Genomic DNA, 20,863 nt, shown 5'->3' with positions numbered 1-20,863 from the left:
GCCAAACATATTGCTTACTTTAGGGATTCTGTAAATCCCTCTAGGCCGACAGCCGAGCTGCACTACAGCATTGTCTCCATCCTAATCAATATTATTGATCCAAGCCACCCTGATAGGCAAGAGAAGAATAATGAGGACGGTTGTTTAGATCTGCTTTGCCAGCATTTGACCATGCCTCCTGACAAGAAACCTATATGTACCTATGGAACTAAGTAAATAAGTACTGTAATAGAAATTGACAGGAGAAGTTTATAACTGTAACTTTACTTAAAGCCTCAAACTTGAGTCCTTTTGAGTGGCTTTATTGGTTTGAGTGCTTATTCAAAGGAAATATAGATTTTTAATACGTTTTAGTATTCTGTGTATTAAGCTGGTGAGGCACAGTGTGAAAAACCCACAGAATGAGAACTATAAAGCTCAATATTTTGGTATATTATACAGTAGATTTCATATCTATTAGCTTTCAGTAGTTTATCTTTGCATGTTTTGTTTGTTCGTGTTTCCATAGCAGGAAATCCTACGGACCCCCTCAAGCATTTTGTGGCCATGATTCAACTATTTAAACATCTGGCTCCATCTGAATCCTTCACATCTGTCCAATAATATTTTGTCAATTTGAAGCCATTGAGTTTATATATATATATATATATGTGTGTGTGTGTGTGTGTGTGTATGTATGTATATATAGTGTACTACTCTGTATTGTATCTCTGTATCTACTATAACTACACTTTCCTTTCAAAGATAATCATTAAAATTCTTTAAAATAAAATTCTAATGCCATTTTTGCATTAACGCCTAAGTCCATTGAACAGCACATGCTTGAAGCATCCTTTTCCATGAGTTATCATCAATTATATTCTATGAAAAACGTATATATTTTATTTCCACAACATTCACTCAATCCTGTTCACCCCTATGAAAAATTTGGAATATTCCACAACTCACATGTTCAACAGGAAATTGCATCATGTGGAATTTCTGAAGATCTTGGGAAGAAGAAAAGTAAGTTCTCTCATTCATTTTTCTTTTTTTTTTTTTAAATGATATTGTGATTTCGACTTATGAGGTCACCCTGAAAGGAAAAACCAAATTTTTTAAAGTAAAAAAAGTACATTTTTACATTTAATTCAATCATTAGAATGTCCTAACCATGTTCAATGTATTTGTTGAAGCATGAGTAAGGTTTCATTTGAACTCCACTGCAAGAAATAAAACATGGCACAATGGCGTGCTGTTATAGGGGCGAAATCAACTACAGGGTGATGTGATGTAGTGTTATACACGTCATACTTTTTATCCGTTTATACTTACATTTAATGTTGTTGAACGTCCATGAAGCTAGTTATCACTTACGCTACATGTGTTATAGCAGCTATGTACATTTATTCCCTCAACCTGTGTAAGCTGTTACTATAGAAACGATAACATATAACATATTAAGGAGCATCTTAATATAAAACTATGAACTGTTGTTATTGAAAATTAATCAACACCTGCTGACCAATCAGAATTGAGAATTCAAGAGCGCCGTGGTGTAATAATACTAAAAGCGTGTAAAGAGTGTAAGAGGTAGAAAATGGAAAAGAGAGAAAAGCCTGGCAACTAAAAGAGAAGTTTAATTTGTTTGGATTCATTCTGATCAGCAGTACATTCATATACAAGATTAACAAATCAGTTTGGAAAGTGAAATAGACCTTTCGGGTTTCAATCCGATATTTATCATTAAGACGCAAGTGTATGGATGAATTCAAAGTGTGGGTGGAGTCAATTAAACAATTTCACATTTCCGAATGTGTGAATTTGTGTGTGTAGTGCTGCGACACAGTGTTAGGTGAACAACCTGAAGTCATAGTGTGCATACGAGACCAGAAAGTTGTTCATTTACCCCTGGAGGCTGGTGTCATTTTAAATATACGTCTCATTTTAAATCTACACACTGAGGAAGAGCAAACACAGAGTTACAGTGTTTATTAAATAAAGACCGTGGATAGTTATCCGTCTCACACTTGTGCATTTTGGTATCGTTTACAAAATCGTCACATTTGTGCCATCACTGTCAGTTACGTTACGTGTATCTTTAGTGTAGGAATATACATCATACAGTTAATAGCTCTAATAGAATTATTTCTTATATAGATCTAATAATAAAAGAGTTCACGAAGAACCTCTTGAGCATTCCCCGAAATTCATTTAAATATTTAATATCATAAAACTAGACAGGTTTACTGATGCAACTCCTTTTAAAATCGCAACAACAACAACAACAACAACAACAAAAAAACATTCACAGAACGATGTTTCAACAGAAGAGATGGAAAGCATAAATAGGATGTCGAGTCGTCTACGTTGGCGTCGGTCTTAATTAGTCATCGTCGTAATTAATAGTGATCAATATAATTCATATTTTGACACATACATTCATTCACAACACAGTGCTTCCTGGTTGGTTGGTGATAAAGTTATCTCACAAGAACAATGTTGAAAAGGAAAGATAGAGTACACTATTTGCATTATTTACTACCTCTGTGTGTGTGTGTATATATATATATATATATGTGTGTGGACACACACACAGGCAGTTGACAATTAACGTATTATTGCAAACAACACCTATAAGCTAAATGCCCATTAATATTTGCAAAAAAGAAACCATCAATACATGAATCGCAGAGCACGACATTAGGACTTTTGATTAGTGAAACTCTATTAAATGCCAGTTTTTATCCTCCTCTTATACTGATACACATTCTTCTACAGAAGAACCCAGCGTTCTGTGTTTGTATCGACATTTAGTCCACATGTAGCGCCCCTAAAAAAGCTGCTAGAATGTAAATGAGCACACGTACAACATCAATTTAATATTTTACACCCAGGATGCTCAGTCAAATCAGCAATCACTATTTAGAAGTTCAGGGTCTCTGACATCATCTTCCACCAATCCATAAGCTCCTCCTTCTCTTCCTCCTTCCGTTCCTCCAAGGACTCCAACTCGAAATCGAGCTGCGACACACAGACACAGAGTCAGAATCAATACTTTCTCATACCAACACGTCTTTAATGCTTTTCATTAATTAAATGAGAACATGTACATTTTATCTCTTTATAGTTACTTCCTGCTATAACTTTTATTATAGCAGCTATAAACAGTCTTTCCCTCACCAGCCTTGCTATCTTTCTCTCCTGAAGTTAATAAGACAAAAAAAAAAAACTCCAGCTTGTTATGTAACAGAGAAACATCTTTCCGGAAGTTTCTGTGGCGGAAAACTTACTGACTGTAACAAAATGCTGACAATGGAGACTCCTTCCATAAACATCAATCATTATGCATTTTTCTGTATTATAAAAATAGGTTTTTTTAAATACATTTATTATTAGTCTCAGATTATGTGCCACCTCTGCCATTCAAAAGTCCCTGGTTAATTTTTTTTTTACTAACTGGGCACTGGCACATGAGTACAACATAGGCATCAGTTGCCTAATGTACACAATCTATTTATTTTTATAAAAAAACGTAATATATTTCTGACTCGCTGGTTGGAATTTGAAAATTCAGCTCTCAGGACACTTTCCTGGAGTAATTAATTATTTGAGATTTTTTTTTGGTTGAAAATTGCACATGCCAATAATCTTTTTTTGATCTAAAGACAGAGACAAGTGTCTTGTCTCCAAAGGTGCTAAAAGCGATAATTTCATCTCATGCATTGATGGTCTGTGATGATGTCTTTGCTGTGTAGATATGCGAATGCCTTTGCATAGTAATTAAAGCTCATATTTGAACATGGTTGCTGTTATTTTATGCTGTGTGTGTGTGTGTGTGTGTGTGTGCATTTACCCGAATAGCAGGGCTGTGTGGTACAGCCACTTTCTTAGTCACTGTAAGATATCCGGGAGCTGAGGCTGAAACCTTGTAGTTACCAGGAGCCAATAAGCGCCAATAATCACCGTCCTTAGCTACAGAAACATAGAGATGTGTGTTAGATAGAAAACAGAAAAATGTCATTTAGAATAATATGTTATTAATTATATGTTATTATGTAATTAATATGTTATCAATTAGAATGATATATAATTAATTATAATAGCAATAATGACACTAACTCGTTAGGAATTGTTCTGTGGGGACATGATGGTTGTTTTTTTAACATGGAGTGCTATGAATGAATTAATATATAGAGGCCACGGGTTAATATTTGGAAGCCACGAACTAAATATCTCATGGCCGTGAGATACTAAAGTCAACTGTAGGGAATTTTTCCCTACAAATAATTCATTGGTGGCCACGAATTGTATAAGTTGAGGAAGTTGTGCACTTCCTGTACTTATCTTTTACTGTATTTAATACGTGGCCTATAGTCAAAACTCACTTTAGATAACGCCGGCTAATGGTATATCCATAACACAATACCAATAACTCCAATATGTCCATATGCGTCATTCCAAAATGAAGCAAAGTGCAATATTATCAATCATCCATGATTCCTGCTTAGGTGCCGTAACGATCTAATTCAGTTGATTTCTCTAATTTCTGACTCGTTTTAAAATACAACAGCTGCCACGAAGTGAGTATTTCACGGCCACAAGGTAGATCTTGAGAAACATGGCCTTAATATACTTATTTGTGGACACACCTTATTAAAAAATAACCACTACGTCACCTCAAAGGCTCTGTCATTTTTGTAATTAATCTAATATTTCTGCTGAATTTATATTGCCAGAAAAATGAAGTAATACTCAGCTAATCGTTTTAAGCACACTACACCATGTTGCCACTAGATGGCAGTCTTGGCATCATGTTGATCATGTTGCCATCTTAACAGCTGTCCCAATACTTTAAGTGACGTTTATTAGTTTCCTGCTGTCACTTCGTTCTGATTAGCGCCAGGACGATACAGTGTCAGTAAGAGTGTGTGCGTCCACCTGAGGTAATGTCATGGTCAATGCCCTCCACAGAAACGGAGGCGTTGGAGATGGGATTTCCCTGAAGATCATGCACAAAACCTTTCACTCCACGATGAACCTGAGGAAGGACACGAAAAGTCGTTGTAAGCTATACAGGATTATTTAAGGTACAGTCAGCGATTTTGGCAGACATGAGCTGACGCTAGCTGTTTTTAAATATAACAGCTTCCTTCCTTAGTTGGCTAGGGCAAGAGAGCGAGCTTTCTGAATTGCTACGTAACATGCAGACATGCCTCCTTGGTCTTATTGGGTGTTGGTCTACGTCATTTGGTTTTTCACCTGTTTACAGGCCTGGGGTATCGCAGAGCCTCATCTGAGCAGATGTTTTATTCAAAGCAGCCAGAAACCGGTTAGAGCTATAAAAGGTTTCAATACAGAGACAGGAATCTGCATATACATACCCATATCATCACATACAAACACACACACACCTGTGAAATATAGTTGATGAGGGAGTTGCGGTTCTGGTCCCAGTACATTTTGAGTGTGTTTTCGAGTGGAAACTTGTCACAGCTCAACTCCAGCGTGATCTCGAAACAGTTGCTGCTCAGATAGTTAAAGTCCTGCATGCCTGAGCGAGAAAGAAAAAGAAAGGTCATGTGATTTGAAAGGAGTGAGCCCGCTCTGTATCTGCTGCTTTTTGTTTATAACTGTTATTTTATGGTTATGTGCAGATTTTAACATTTTAAAATACAAGTTTTGTGGAAATAAAACAACTAATGTTCTGATAATGTTGTAGGAGTAGCTGGAATTTGTCAGAATTCTTTTGGGAACTGTCAGAAGTTGGATTTAATTGAGACACCACTAGACTGCACCTTACTTAGAGCAGAGTCAGCTAATACAACATGCCACATATATGTCGAAAGCTATAATGATTTGTAGTCATGTACCTCCAGGCACACTGTACCAGGCCCCTCCATTAGTGATGCCTTCTTTGAAACTGGAGTCATCGTCATTTTTGCGGCACGGCGCTCGATTAGGGTCCGACATCACCGGGTTGTAGCTGGAGTACGCCTTCGCCAAGCTCTTAAACACCAAGTCGTCAGGGCTGGCGCTGTACTCGTGAGTAGATCCTGAGAAGCAGAAAGAGGTGGAGAGATGAGAGAATGAGAGAAATATTATGCACTGCAAACATCCACACACTCCACCTGCTGCCTCATCTGCTACTCATTTCAGTCCCCCCTCCAAGTCTAGCTGGTCTTTCTGATCTCGTCTTTAACAACTGTGTTTATTTATTTTTTTTTTACTGAGGCCCATAAACATGACTGTTAAACAGGTGCTGTTTTGTGGAGCTTGGAAAGGAAACACTTAAGAAAGCCACATGTGTGTTTATCTTGCTGAAGGCGGAGGGGAAGAGCCTGAAACGGTCTTTCTCTCACGGAGATTTGACTCAACCGCCCCTTACATCCCTGCTGTCATCTTCTGAAACTCAAAAATGGCTTATTCTGATTATGCAGACTGGTATTAGGCAACTTTTTTTTAACATATCAGTGCATTCACACCATAATCGATATGGGAAAAATGGACAAAATGGATACTTTTAGCCACAAAATCTGTGCTAAGCTAGCTAACGTAGCTAAACTAGCAGATATTAGTTTTTATTTTGAAAATCAAGCAAATAGTGAGTAAAGTAAAATACCCTATGGCAACTACAAGCTAGTTTACTAACAGTTAGCCATCTAGCTAACTTCTATCCTTATACCTAATTGGCTACGGTACTTTGGCTACTGATATCCTACTCGTTTCATGACAAATTTGGGGTATTAAAAATTAGCTAGTCAGCTAGCTATGTCAACTAAAGTTAGTGCTTTTTGGCTAGTTGGGATGTTCTGTATTTATGGATCCTGGTATTTTTTTATTGAGAGTTATGGTATAGAGCTGTTCCTAGACCATTTAAGTAGCTTCTTTGGTATTATAAAATATTAAAGTTTATTAATCAACATAGATTTTAATAATGTAAAGCATCATTGTAAACTTTTTACACAATCACTTAAGCATTTTCTTTCCAGTTCTTCCTGAGGAATCCAGCTTGGTCTGACATACTTGTTATGGTAATGTTCTTCCAGCTTCTAGCTCAATGTTTCGGTTTTTCTACCTGCCTTAATGTCGTGCTATTTTCTTAACCTATCTATGATGTAACATCAATAGCAGTAATACAGAAACTGTTTCCTTCCTACCAGCATTTACCACAGATTATCTTAAAGATGGTCTACAAGTTAGTCCAGCTCAGCATGTGTTCTGGCAGCTGGTCAGACTAAGCTGGATTTTTCAGCAGGGGTTCTACTGAACATAAGAGTTTTAGACCTCAATACAAACAACCTTCACTGTGTTAGCTCTGAGTTTGGGGTCAAAATGTGTGTGTGTGTGTGTCTGTTCTCGCACCACTTCGGGTTTCGTCATATGGGTAATTGGCCACCACATCTCCTCCATGGAGGTTGGCCGAAAGGACAAATGGGATGTCCATAATCCAGTGAATTACTGCCTTCGTCTCAGGAGCGAGCTGCAAAGCACACAAAGGCATGGAGGTTACCATTTCTATAAGAGTATTACAGCACTTGATTGTTTCCCCCGCCCCATACCCACCCACCAATCAGCTCTCCCCTTTCATACAACAGCTACCAAACAGGGAGGGTCAAGGCTAACACGTGCTTCCTTCAAGCCAACCAAGCACATCATTTTGAAATTCTGCTCATGCTGTGTCTCAGGGCACCTAGAGGAAAGTGCTATCTGCCCTCTTCTACATACATGAGCTCACGGATGCCCACGATTGGTCGCTGTGTTTGACAGAAGAGAGAGAGTATGCCATCCTTCCTAACCAGACAGCACGGGCAATTTTGCCCTTTAGACTCCCGGCCACAGATGGCTGTGGCATTGTCGGGATTCGAACTCTTTATAAACTTCACGTGAATAAAAGCAAGAATATGAGGAATTGATATTATTGAAAATATCATAGTATATATTAGGATTCTGGGTTGTCCATTGCCTATGTCTAGTGTCTATTCACTATAGAGACAGCTCCAGAAAAATTGGCACCCTAGCCAATAATGTTTTTAAATTTCCTAAAATAATGTACATCAATTAAGATTTAGATTTCTCCCAAATTTTCAGGCTAAGCTAATTAACTACACACACTTCTTCACTACCTTTGTATTTTTTCCCCACCTTCCCGATGGGTGCTAATAATTCTGGAGCTGACTGCACGAAGAAACACCTCATTTGCTTTCTCGTTCTCTCTCACCTTAGTATTTTCATCTACGGCCTTCTTCATGTTTTTCAGCAGGTGGTTGTTCGCTCCTCCGTCTCTCTCATTCATGTAGACGATACGATCCAAATCCGGAAAGTTCCGGTTCAGATCGATACCCTGAGCGTTGCTGCGTCCCACGAACCAGTCCTTCATCTCACCAGACTAAACACACACACACACACACTGTTAAATTCCACTGTGTATCCCCTATACAATTTGTGTTATATTTCTCTGAAAAGTTTCCACCATTTTTCACTAACAGATCAAAAGTGTGTTATCGATTAAATGCACTAGAAACAACAAATATCACACCAACTGAGCTTTAGTTGCTGCGGTCTCAGATATTTGTAGATTTAAATATCCCTACATGGCATGAATGTAAGGCTTATTGCATGGCACAGATCACACTGTATGTAGGCGTATCTGTGTGTTCATGCACTTTGTATGAGTCCTTACCTGCGAGGCGGCTTTCTCAAAGCCATCGGGGTTCATGGAGGGCATGATGTGGATGCGGGTGGAGTGGATCAGGTTGATGATGGTGTCGTTGCCCTGTTGATACTCATTACACAGATACTGAGCCAGATAGATCAACAGCTCCCTGCCAACCGCTTCATTGCCATGCATGTTCCCAATGTACTTAAATTCTGGCTCACCTACAATGCACACACAACATATGTAGAGTTATATATATTTTACATATATATATGAATATATGTATATATATTTATATACATATATAAATGTCATATGAATGAATTTCATGGCAATACAGTCAGCACTGGGATCTTTCCTAGACAATTATATTGTATTTAAAATCACAAAACACATTGTAAACAGGATTTGAATAAATAGATTACAAGTATTACGTGTTGTTCTTTAAAAAAAAAAAATAAGAAAATTGTAATTATTAGCAAATGGCTGTGGTATAAGATGAATAAAGCAATTCGGGACAAGCTGCATCACACCACCCTGCCACTGATTAGTTTTCCTATAACAGCATGCCTTGTCTTGATTTATTCCTTACATAACAGATAAGAAAATATGTTCTGTCCATATCTATTTCAGTAGAATTTCAGCATGCTGTGTATAGAATTACTGAGCAAGTATTAAGAATGTGTCTGCTTAAGAAAGCTTGAATTTCTCTCCATGGCTTGCTCTAACATGTATGTTTCTGTAGTTTTGTTTTCTTTTAAATGTAGTGATGGTTTCTGGTGTTCCTGTGCTGCTTTTTAAAGTCCTTCAAATCACAAGGAAATTTGCTGTATGCTGCGAATATGACCTTTTTTTTTTCTGAGATTATAAAATGATTTCACCTGAAGTCCCACATGTTAAACACCAGCCCTGATTCTGTGGGTCGTAAAAGAACTTACACAGTTTGCATCAAAATAGCTCCGAATAAACAGGGGCACAGATACACACACACTCACGTATACACACACATTGGAAACAGATGGACAGGAAGCTGTTTAATTGAGCTGCAGCAGCAGGGGTAACTCTCTATTCGGCATTTTTATAACCGTTTTATACCGTTGCCTGCCCTTAACATAAAAAACCCACATGCCGTACATAAATTCGTGGTGCGCGCATGTGTGTGTGTGTGTGCATGTGTGCAGGTGTGTGTCTCTAAGTAATAGTAGGTTCCTGTCACATAAAAAAAAAAAAAATCAGTCTTTGAAGTCCTCTAAAAATAAATTTCAATTTCAACCTCTTTAGCAGATGGTAAAGTCAAAGCATTTCCCAGAGCTTCACAGGAAACATCTCTGCGAGTGTGTGTGACTGTGATACACACATGCATATATGTGGAAAGAGGGACGTGTGTGTGTTTTTAGCATGGTTTTACAAGGAGTGGAAATCTCTATGCGTCTCACGATTCATGGCGTTTTATATGATTCTATCGTTTTTTACTACTTGGAAGATTTGGTGCTTTTAAAACATAATAATATTTGTATGCAGCATTATATTAATTGGGTGTAATGTATTTTTATTTGGCCAAATGACACTTATCACAGACGTATCAAGACTTTTGATGTGATAAATTATGTTACAGCTCACTTGTCTGGGAGAAAATGTCAGTCGTTACTAAACAACGACTGACTGCTGCTCACAGATTGGATAGTGTTTCATTTTTCCTTCTCTTCCCAGTTAAACAATTCATTTCTCAAGGCATTCCGTAGGCACTGTATCATTCAACCCACAGGATTTCCAAATATGTCACTGCTGTTTAGAAAATCTGTTACATATAACATATTAAATATTCAAATGTTATTAAAAATTGCATGATATTTTTGCACATATTGCTCAATCCCAATCCCAGCGAATAATTTTAGGTTAGCAGAACATTTTAGAAATATTACAGGTCTACGATCTTTCATTTCTTATGCTGCGTTCTTCACCAAGTTTCTGATTTCCCAGTTGGAAAGATGCATTCAAACGGCTCTCCAGTTTTTCAAGAGCTCCGACTTCTTAAAGCTGCAATTCCGTGAAAAGTAAGAACAAGAAATAACAGTGTGATTTAAGGTTTTTAAGCAGTTTTTTTTTTTTTTGAGTTTCTGTTTCCATCTGAAATCACTAAATACTGCGGGATACTTTGATAATTGAAATGTTAATTGGCTTTCTGTAAGATTTTTTTTGATCAAACTGCTCTTTTCAGGTCATTTTCAGCTCTAAAAATCACATCCACTTTAAAAATAAAAATAATTATTTAATTCCACTTTCTGCAGACACGTTACAGTGAATATTCATTTTATTTCCGACATTACACGGCTAAGTTCTGCTGAACGCTCTGTTGTGAGAAGTAGGAGATTCCGAGTTATTCTGAATTCCCAGTTTTCATGAACGCAGCATAAGAAGGTCAGGATTTTTTGTAGGAACACACATACTTGACTTTCTATAATGTTAGTTTCTATCTAGGAACATTGCGTGAGCAACATGAAGCAAACCATTAATGCATCAGATGTTTTCAGAACATTGTAGAAATGTTATTTTTATAACATTACATATAAACCTCTTAGAATCTGTGCTGAGAGAGAGAACAAGCAAAAATCACAAGTTTATACTAACACGCAGGTTCTAATATGTTATCGTTTCTGTAGTAGCAGCTCATTCACGGGACTTGTAATAAAAAAATCCTTTTTTTATCAAAGAAAAACGGCAGTAACAGTCAGAAGTAAATCTCACAGACATTCCATAACATTAAATGTAACTCTAAGTGGATAAAAACTACAAAATGTTATTCATTACTCAATTTTTAAAAATATGGTTGGCAAATTGCCGTGTTAAAAGAGGAATAAAACACTTTGAGACATGGTGTTACAAAAAAAGAATAATTAACTTTAGGGTGGTAACGACATCACACCAGCTTGTCGTTGATTATTTTCCTATAACAACACTCCCCCAAGTGGTTTATACCTTACTTAACACACACACTTAAGCGTATATACATAGATTGTTAATGTTAATGATCAAATTAAAGCCACACAGGCAAGTTTTGCTCTTTCTCCCTCACACACACACACACACACACGCACGAGGGTTGGTGATACTCTCACTCTCAAAGAAAATAAACCTCAGAGGAGCAAGCTGGACTGATATCCAACATCTGCCAAACTCATTAACAGAGCTCTGAAAGCACTCTTCACCACACACACGCACACATGCACGCACACACACACGCACACACACACCTTTACAGCCACATGTACCAATTACCCTCTCTCGTAGCATCTGGGACAGTTTTATTATCCCGTTTCAGTGTTGTGTGTAATGATGCATTTGTATACGTCATCGCTTTCCACTGCGGTTCTGCATGTGAACTTCGGCGTATAAACAATAGCATGAACTGTTTTACGCACGCTTCATAAATCCCAAACTGGAGGCAGTAGTGTTGTGTCTTGCGGAAGCCTCTGGGAGCTCGTTTCTGCTGCACCGTTTCATCAAAAGCATCAACACTAAACCTTTGTACGAATGTATTATGAGAAAAACAACACTGGGATTTGTGTTTAACATACGTATCAGTATTTGTGTTATGGGAATCGTGCTCAAGTCTAAAGCTGCTTTCTAAATTCTTATTACTATTCTTCTTTCCACTATGAAATAAGCAGCACCAGTGTGTAGGCTTTGCACTCTTTCTGGCTCCGTTTCCCCGTTTCTGGCCATGAGCCCTGTCAACTCTATTCATTCGCTTAAAGATTTTATGATTAAAAACACATGACACTCACTCCCTTACTCATATAAACGCACTGTGGAACAAAAGATGATATATGGACTGATCTTAAACTAACAGAGACTGTAAGGAAAGCTGGAGAGAGAGATGGAACAGGGAGGCGGATTAATCTGTTCTTAGCCTGAACATGTGTGTGTGTGTGTGTGAGAGAGAGAGAGAGAGAGAAGAATCTCGTTATATAATGTGGAAAATATCTCTCCTTTGGCCATTGCTCCTTGCACTCCTCCATTCTCTGACATTTGGACTCCGACTTTTATTGATCTGGAGCTTGAGAGGAGACAGAAACCAGATGGAGGATGATATCAATCTCTGAAATGATACAGCTGGTGCTCGCGGTTTCTAACAAACATCAATCTTTCCACCTGTTCATTTATCCAGGCTTCTATCCATCCAACCATTCATTCATTAAATAAACAGTAAAGCCTCTGTCGCTTGCTTCTCCATGCCTAAGTCAACATATGTCAGAATTTGCACAGACATGCGAAGAGACGTCACTGGTGACCTGGTTTCTATGGATATTGTGACAAAAGGTGGCATTTACCTCAAGATAAGAACGCACTGGAAACACACACTAGTGCTGAGTCATTATGGAAATGGACCAAAGTATTGACTCTACAATGTGCCATTAGTGCCATTTGCTTTAGCCGTCAGTCACTACATCGTGTAATGGGCCTTGGTTTTATCACCTTCGCTCACAGTGTAAAGATTTTTCACCTCATTTTTGTCAACGTAGCTGAGACTAAGCGTTTTTTGTTGAAGAACACAAAGCAACAAAGCCGAATAAAGGATATACATTCAATGGGGAAGAATTCATTCACAGCTATCAGGCTAAGATAACCTTAACTGATGTTAGCATTGATGATGACTAGCTAGATGTATATTTAATTGATATTGTGTATGTATAATTCCACATTTATCCCCATTTCAGTTCATTTCCATTAACTTCCTTGCAAAATGATAAACTGGAAAGGTGAGAAAGTTCGCAAACTCTGATAGCATCCTTTTGCTAATTGTATAGCTAGCTCTAAAAGCAGTAGTGAGAACAATTAGTGTTTCTGCTATGTCGTTGAGGAGGAATAAAAATCCACACAAACTTGAGGTTAACATCTGCCAGTTAGCATGACAGTCTACAGAGATTAGCTTTGTTGGGTTAGCAAGCCATCTTTTGCCCCGGCAGCAAAAATACTCTCTGAGGATTCACTGAGGCAAATTATGTGAGAAAGCTAGCATGAGTTTAGCATGTAAGATTTCTCAGAATGCTGGAATTGAAACATAAAAACTGAGATATAAGCAAAAAAAAAAATTGGAAATGAGACATTTGAACAAATTGCTGAATGTATTAAATGTTTTGTACCAGATTTGTTCACATTATTACCTCAGCTTACTCGGTTAGCACCTTTAGCCATCATTAGCTCACCAAGCTTAGTTACAGATGCATTTCAACGGATCTTGTGAAATTGTGCTTTCACCATAGAAAGATGTTCAGTGATGTCCAGTGAGCGAACGCTGTTGCTAACCAACTGGGAAGTATGCTAAGGATAAGCCAAGGCTAAACTGCTTATCTAGCTAGCACTCAGCCATTAGGTAGGCTTTGTATGGACAATGTGAATGTCTAATCACAGCAGAAACAAGACAAAACTTTTGCGAATATCATCATTTCCCTAAATTACTAAGAAAAGACGTGGTACAACTAAAATGATGACCCAGTTATGTCTAGCACTGATTGCTATTTAAATATTAATACTGTGTCGCATCTCGTGAATTTAGAACTAAGAAAATTTCAATTCGTTAGTTTCTTTAATACAATAGAAGTGGATTCATTTGAAATCATCCCTGTTTGCAATACTGCTATAGCTTTCATTGCCTCAGCTTGCACCACAGGCTTTACTGAATTAGTGTTTTCTTACAGTAAATTGGGTAAAAATTCAAAAGTCTATATTAAAAACAATCAGCCCTGCTGAAAAAACAATAGAAACTCTCACAGAATTTGTAATGGTTTTAATGGTTATAATGGGAATTGTATTGGTTTTAATGGAAACTATGGTCCCTGTGGGTCTCTATTGGTAATTTGTGGCCTTCTACTGGTTGCATGTCTAGTGGATACTATTAAGGACCAATAATGGTAATGCTAATGGTTTTACTGGTTAGCTGATGGTTTGTAATGGTATTTGTAATGAAAACCATTAATTTCTGTGATGGTTTCTATTGTTTTTTTTCAGCAGGGAGAGCAAAACAAAAAAGGAGGAATAAAAAAAATTATAAAAAGTACTTTAGTAGAAGCTGAACTCCTATTACAGTAATCTCTTTTATCCACTATTATCTTCTTACTAGAAACAATTGTTTTTTTTCCTCTCACTCACTGAGTCTTTCCTATTCATTCAGTTCCAAACACAGAAGCCAAAGCACTTCATTTCCACACATCCATCACCGACTTCATGACTGTCAAACATAGGTGGATTTTATTTACATGGATTTATATTATATGTTTATCTTTCAGTGTTTAAACACTTGTGAATGATTTTTGCTACTGCGTATATGCAGAACCTGATCCGTGCTACTCAAGCTCTTTCAGTCCCAGCTGGAGATTTCAAGCATTTCAGTGCATGCAATATTAGACGCATTAGACTGGGTGTGAAAACAATTCTTCAAATTATGGACATACAAGCACATTATCAAAATAACACAAAAAAAGCAACAGTTATTAGCCATTCGGTCTGATCAAGCTAATAATTTGCATGCTTTAGACGACTACGTGATCAGGCTGCACGTCCGAGCAAATCATGGAAGTGAACTGGTGAACGAATTTGAACGAATCATTTAACAAATTTAACACTTAAACAAACAAATCACTCAAGTCACTATAAAGACTCAATAATTTGACTTATTTTTACCTTTTCAGCTAGCGAATCAGATTTATTTTCAGTGAATCAGAAAAAAATGTGTAATAATAACAAAGGAGCGTCCTGTACAAATGTTCTCCCTTTTAAACATGACGAAAAGATTCTGCCAAAACATTCATAGCCCTTGTTTCACCTTGATTAAAAGATTAGTAACGTTTTCAAATGGATTTCTACAGTTGACTATTAGAACTCGGAAAGTAAGGAGATCGTTGTTGATATTGGACACATTTGTTTGAGTGAAACTAAAAGGTAAAATGTGAAGTGTAGTCCTTTTAGGAAGGACATTTAGGAATTTTCATCAAAATAATCATCGGTAATAAGTCACGTTGAGAGAAGGAAAAAAGGCAGGAATCACACATTTTTCTAGGCTCTTTTCCACACACACACACACACACACACACACACTTTTGTATACTATCCTTGTGAGGACCTTCCATTAACATTTATTAGTGTAGCTAATGAATGCTGTGCCTACATCTAAATCTAACCCTAACCGTAACCTTGGTAACCAAAAGGAGACCTTTTCGGCTCTTTGTTTTAAAATAAAGTCTTCATTTTTTGTTAAAACGATCTTTTTTTTCTTGTGGGGACATTTGGTCCCAACCAGGAGGTTAAAACCCATACACACACATCTTTAGCGGAAGAGCAGATGTGGCAAATCTGTTTGATTTATTATTAATGAGTGTACGCTGACAGGAAGACATCTCACTCCCCCTGGTTCTCTCTCTTTCTCTTTCTCTCTCTCACACACACACACACACACACACACACTACTAGTTTCTTCTCCTCAATTCGTTTTAAAACAGGCCATTCAGCATTTAAGTAAACAAAACAAAACCTGACTAACTGACACGCATGGCTGTTGGCGCAGTGCTTGGCCATACTTAACAGTGGTTCTGCATAACCATCCTTCTTCTTTACACCGAACACGTTTTGAGTGTTTGTGGCCCAACAGCTCTATTTATGTCTCCTCGGACCACAGAACCCGGTCGCTGTTCCAGAAGAGTCTAGCGAAGTCCAGGCATTTACATTTGTGGTTAGATGAAAGAAAAGGCTTTCTGTTTTGTTCTTGGCATGGAGGTGGTGTCTGATTATAGACTCCTCACTGTGCATGCGGGGGCAAAATACACTCTCGCAGACAGGTTCATTACAGCTCTGCTTCTAACTTCTTAATCACTGCCCTAACAGCGGATATGGGCATTTTCAGGCATGAAGCTATCTATATTTATAGCCACAACACACTTTTGTCTCATTTCGTTTGTGTATTCTCTTCATCTTCCCCATGTTGAGGAATGACTAGGGGCCTGTGCGTCATCTGTCTCATATTTATACTCCAGTGGAACAGGAAGTCATGGATAACCACTTAAATAGGAATGTGCTTCAGTTGTATTTTGTTCAGAAATGAATTTCTAGGGACGACAATAATTGTGACATGGTTTTATTTTGTTTTTTCTTTGCGTGAATTTACTTCAGTAAAAGGATTCCTAAGGGTGCCAATAATTCTGAGGCAGGAATATTACAATTATACCACCGCATGATAATCCTTGCACCCTGATAATCCATATAATGGAACAGTTGAAGTGACATGACTGAAAGTTTGGCCTGCATTGCTTAATTATTCATAATTCTCATAATTATTTACCCCCCAAAGACGTGGAGTGTGTAAGGCCACGCTAATACAGATACTAATCCAGTCTGAAAACGCTGCTTTCCTGTGAAACAGTCATGTGTACAGTGAAGATGGATGAACTAAATGACAAAACCAGGTCAAATCGAGTTCTTAGGATGGATCACTGTATGAGAACAGCACTGAGCATTCAGAGATCTCCAGCCACTAATGATGTTAAAACGCAGAGGAAATACAATACTGTACCTTTATCACAGTTCCAGTGAAAATGATTAAAATAAACATGCTAGTAATACGAGAAAATGACTTTTTCTCTCATAAAACCAGATCTACCCTACTTATTCCTCTTCCTGCAAGTAAATCGTCAATACTTTATCGTCTGATACTTAGATATCTCTACTGCTAGCTTTCTAACAGAAACGAGAAAATGCTGTCCTGATTAATCCTGTTTCTCTATTTGATCAAACCAAGATGGTCAAAATGTAGATCATGGCATCGTTCGTACCATCTCATCAGATAAGTGAAAATTTCCCCTATTTTGTATAATGGTTTGGTCTGCTGCGTTTTTGTGGTAAGAGCTTCCATTGAACTCTTTGTGGCTACGTACAGACCTTTTCTCATATACAGTCTCATAGCCTGTACCGTCTCTGGCCATAATGTGTTACTTTTTGAAAAAGCGAAGATAAGAATGATGCGTTGACGCTCTTCGCATGTGAAGGAGAAAAGTGAAGCAATTAGCTAGTGATTGTCTCTTGTATTGGAGCTGATAAAAAAAACTCTTGAAGCTCTACCGTGTGCCAAACCTGACTTTAAAGCTCTTAAAGGCAAAGTAAATAATATAACAACAACAACAACAACAAGGTAGGAGCGTATTAACCTCATGTTCTTGGCTATTAAGCTGATGACTTACTATTTCCATATGCAATATAGCATATTTCAATAGAATGAGTTATAGTTTGATCATACTGTATGTTACAGCCGTTTACATTTTGTGAAGTGTGTCTGTGTGTGTGTGTGTGTTTGTGCATGCACTTTTGAATGGTTTGACCCGCGCCCAGGCAGTATGCACAGCGGGCATTGCTGGTAGCCAATAAAACGCGATTAAATAAAGTATGTGACGTGTTGGATTCGTTATATTCGTAAATATGGTGGAATGTTAACTAATGATGACTTCTTGACCATTTTACGATCACAATTACTGTGTAAAACAGTGTGATTTAACACATCTGCACTGCATGTGTGCTGCATTACAGCCCACGAATAAACATCTGGAACTGCCATAAAATATTACAGGGGAGTTCAGATCCTATGCATCTGAGCTATATGGTTAATTATGGAAGTGTAACTAAAAGAGCAGGGACAGTTAACTTAATTAACGTTTAACCAGTAACATGTGACATGTGTACCATGCAGGACTTTTATTTATTTATTTATTTATTTATTTATTTATGTATGTATGTTGGCAAGGTCACTATATGACACTGGGTTGGGCAATAAGCCCAGGCCGCGTGCGTGGGATCTGAAAAGGAGGACCAGATGGCGCGCGCGCGCGTGCGTGCGTGAGCGCGCGTTGGGGATGGGGGTTTGGCTGATGTCTCTCTCTCTCGCGCGCGCGCGCGCACGCGCTAATTCCCCTTCGCTCTGCATCTCACGGCACGGGAGCGCGCACGGCTCATCACCTTAAGCCGATCAAGCTCCACGGCGACGAACGGCTATTTCTGCTTCCCCCTTAACGGCGGATGTTTAAATCCAGACGCTCACGCGTGCACCAAGACGGTACACTGAGTTGTTTCACGCTTTTCACGCCTTATGGAGTAAGAAGAGATTTCGCGTGAGGTTGGAGTGCGCGTGCGCCGCTGCTGGGGAGCCGCGGGTTGCCCATGGCAACGGGGCGGGGGCGGCGGCAAGTGGAAACTCATCTGGTAGCAATAAAAAGCCTCAGTGACTCACACACACACACACACACACACAAGCCAGGAGAACTAATGATAGTGCTATTTAGGAAACAGTCACTCATTAGGGTGAAAGTCTCTCCTTCTTCACACACACACACTCACACACTCACATACACACACACACACTCACACACACACACACACTCACATACACACACACACACACACCTTGATTCAGTGCAGGCTATAAATACAGTCATGTCAATGACCTTAATAAAGAGCAGTACTAACAAAATAATAATAATAATAATAATAATAATAATAAAAACAGGCCATAGTGAAGCCATTTGTTGACTCTGTAACAAACCATGAACTTGATTTCAAGGGGAAAAAATCAGCACATTTACATTTTATGTGTTATATAATAACTATAATATAATATAATATAATATATAACAGTATGAGTGTATGAGTTTGTATATATTAGTACATCTCCAATTCATTCTTAATCCAGATAAACCATACAGCCTACAAAATGGCCTCATATTAGAATATGATTTGCCAAATAATAATAAAAAATAATAATAATAACAATGCTGTGAGACACTGAATGCACTTCTTTGTAAGCATCATGATGAAGTGTTTATGCTGTCTGTGTTAGGGTTTTAAACGCATCACAACATCTAAGGCATAATAACCTCTGATGACTCAAACATGCACTTCTGAACATCACTTTTCAGGAGTTGGAGCTAAATACGCACACCCAGGCATTTGCTCAGTGCAGAACCCTTACAGCCAGGATTGTATTTTCCATGCTCAATTAAGAGCTTATCCTTGTCCCAGCTTGCAAAATGGCGTCTTGTGCGTCTCCGTGCGTCCCAGACCGCACTGCACTGACTGTTGGTGGACTAGAGGATGACTGGTGGAATATAGGACAGCTCTCTGGATATAGGCCACGGATGATAAGACACTGGCATATGCCCTGGTGCGCACCTGCTCCACTCTTTTAACGCCAGAGTGTCAGTTTCAGTTGAATAATGAATGCATTAACAAGCAATGATCAAATGTAAAGACATAATCAGTGAGTGTCATTACTTATGATCTGTATAAAATATATACATATATACATATATATATATATATTTGCATCTCATGCTAAAATGATGTTCATGCACGTGAAGCATAAACACCGTTTCATCACCACGCCTTAGTTATTAATGCTTAATGAATCAGGTTTTATGATGTCATAACACTGGTGCATGGTGTTATAATGCAATGGCTATGTTCACTACAGACACTGACCAGGCTCGTGGATGCCCGGGTTGTCGCTCATCTCCAGCACGAGCAGCTCGCGGCCCTCGACGCTTTCTCCGACCGTGTAGATGCGCGCGATGGACGGACACTGCAGCCACACGGACACCAGAGCTTTGCGCATCTCCTCGTAGCGGTGATACTCGAACGAGATGTCCCCGCCGTCCGTCAGCAGCGGCGCCGCCGCGCGCGCGCCCGACGCCGAGAGCACCAGCACCAGCAGCAGCGCGAGCGCCGCCGCGCACAAGCCCGCCGCCTTCATCCCTGCTCGTCTGCACCGCGTCTAAACCGCCGCTCTGTAAAAAGCCGCCGCGTCAAAGCCTTCCTCTTCCCGCGAGTCCGCCTCTCGTCAGCTCTCCAGATCCCTCCTCTACCTCTCAATATCTCTCTCTCTCTCTCTCTCTCTCTCTGCTGCGTCGTGTCCCGTATGAAACCGCAAAGCTTTGACGCGATGATAATGATGATGATGATGATGAAGACGCGCATGCGCACTCCGCAGCTACCTGTTTAATGGGGAACCGGTGCATTCACGGCTTTTGGTGGGAGGGGGGGTGTAGTGCGCGCACACGTGCTACCACACGCACGCGCCAGCAGGGGGCGCGCCTTCTTCATTGCTATCTTCATTAAAAATAATTCTCATGCTCAGCATTTCAGTCAGCATATATATATATATATATATATATATATATATATATATATATA

At 38.7% G+C, this 20,863-nt stretch overlaps 1 protein-coding gene across 1 annotated transcript; it reads right to left on the bottom strand.

Moving 5' to 3' along the window:
- Nucleotides 1-1,956: 1,956 nt before the first annotated feature.
- cpe (carboxypeptidase E) lies at nucleotides 1,957-20,599 on the bottom strand. The gene is made up of 9 exons (XM_026943093.3): nucleotides 20,153-20,599; nucleotides 8,663-8,859; nucleotides 8,201-8,368; nucleotides 7,345-7,462; nucleotides 5,853-6,035; nucleotides 5,394-5,533; nucleotides 4,921-5,020; nucleotides 3,836-3,954; nucleotides 1,957-3,003 (listed from the first exon to the last, which is right to left on the bottom strand). The coding sequence occupies exons 1-9, from the start codon at nucleotides 20,421-20,423 to the stop codon at nucleotides 2,905-2,907; spliced, it is 1,395 nt and encodes a 464-aa protein (XP_026798894.1). The 5' UTR covers nucleotides 20,424-20,599; the 3' UTR covers nucleotides 1,957-2,904.
- Nucleotides 20,600-20,863: the final 264 nt, after the last annotated feature.

Source organism: Pangasianodon hypophthalmus, chromosome 28 (assembly GCF_027358585.1).
Source record: "Pangasianodon hypophthalmus isolate fPanHyp1 chromosome 28, fPanHyp1.pri, whole genome shotgun sequence".
Lineage (NCBI taxonomy): Eukaryota > Metazoa > Chordata > Actinopteri > Siluriformes > Pangasiidae > Pangasianodon > Pangasianodon hypophthalmus.
Note: the sequence above shows the minus strand (reverse complement) of the source record. Positions and strands in the feature narration are given on the sequence as shown.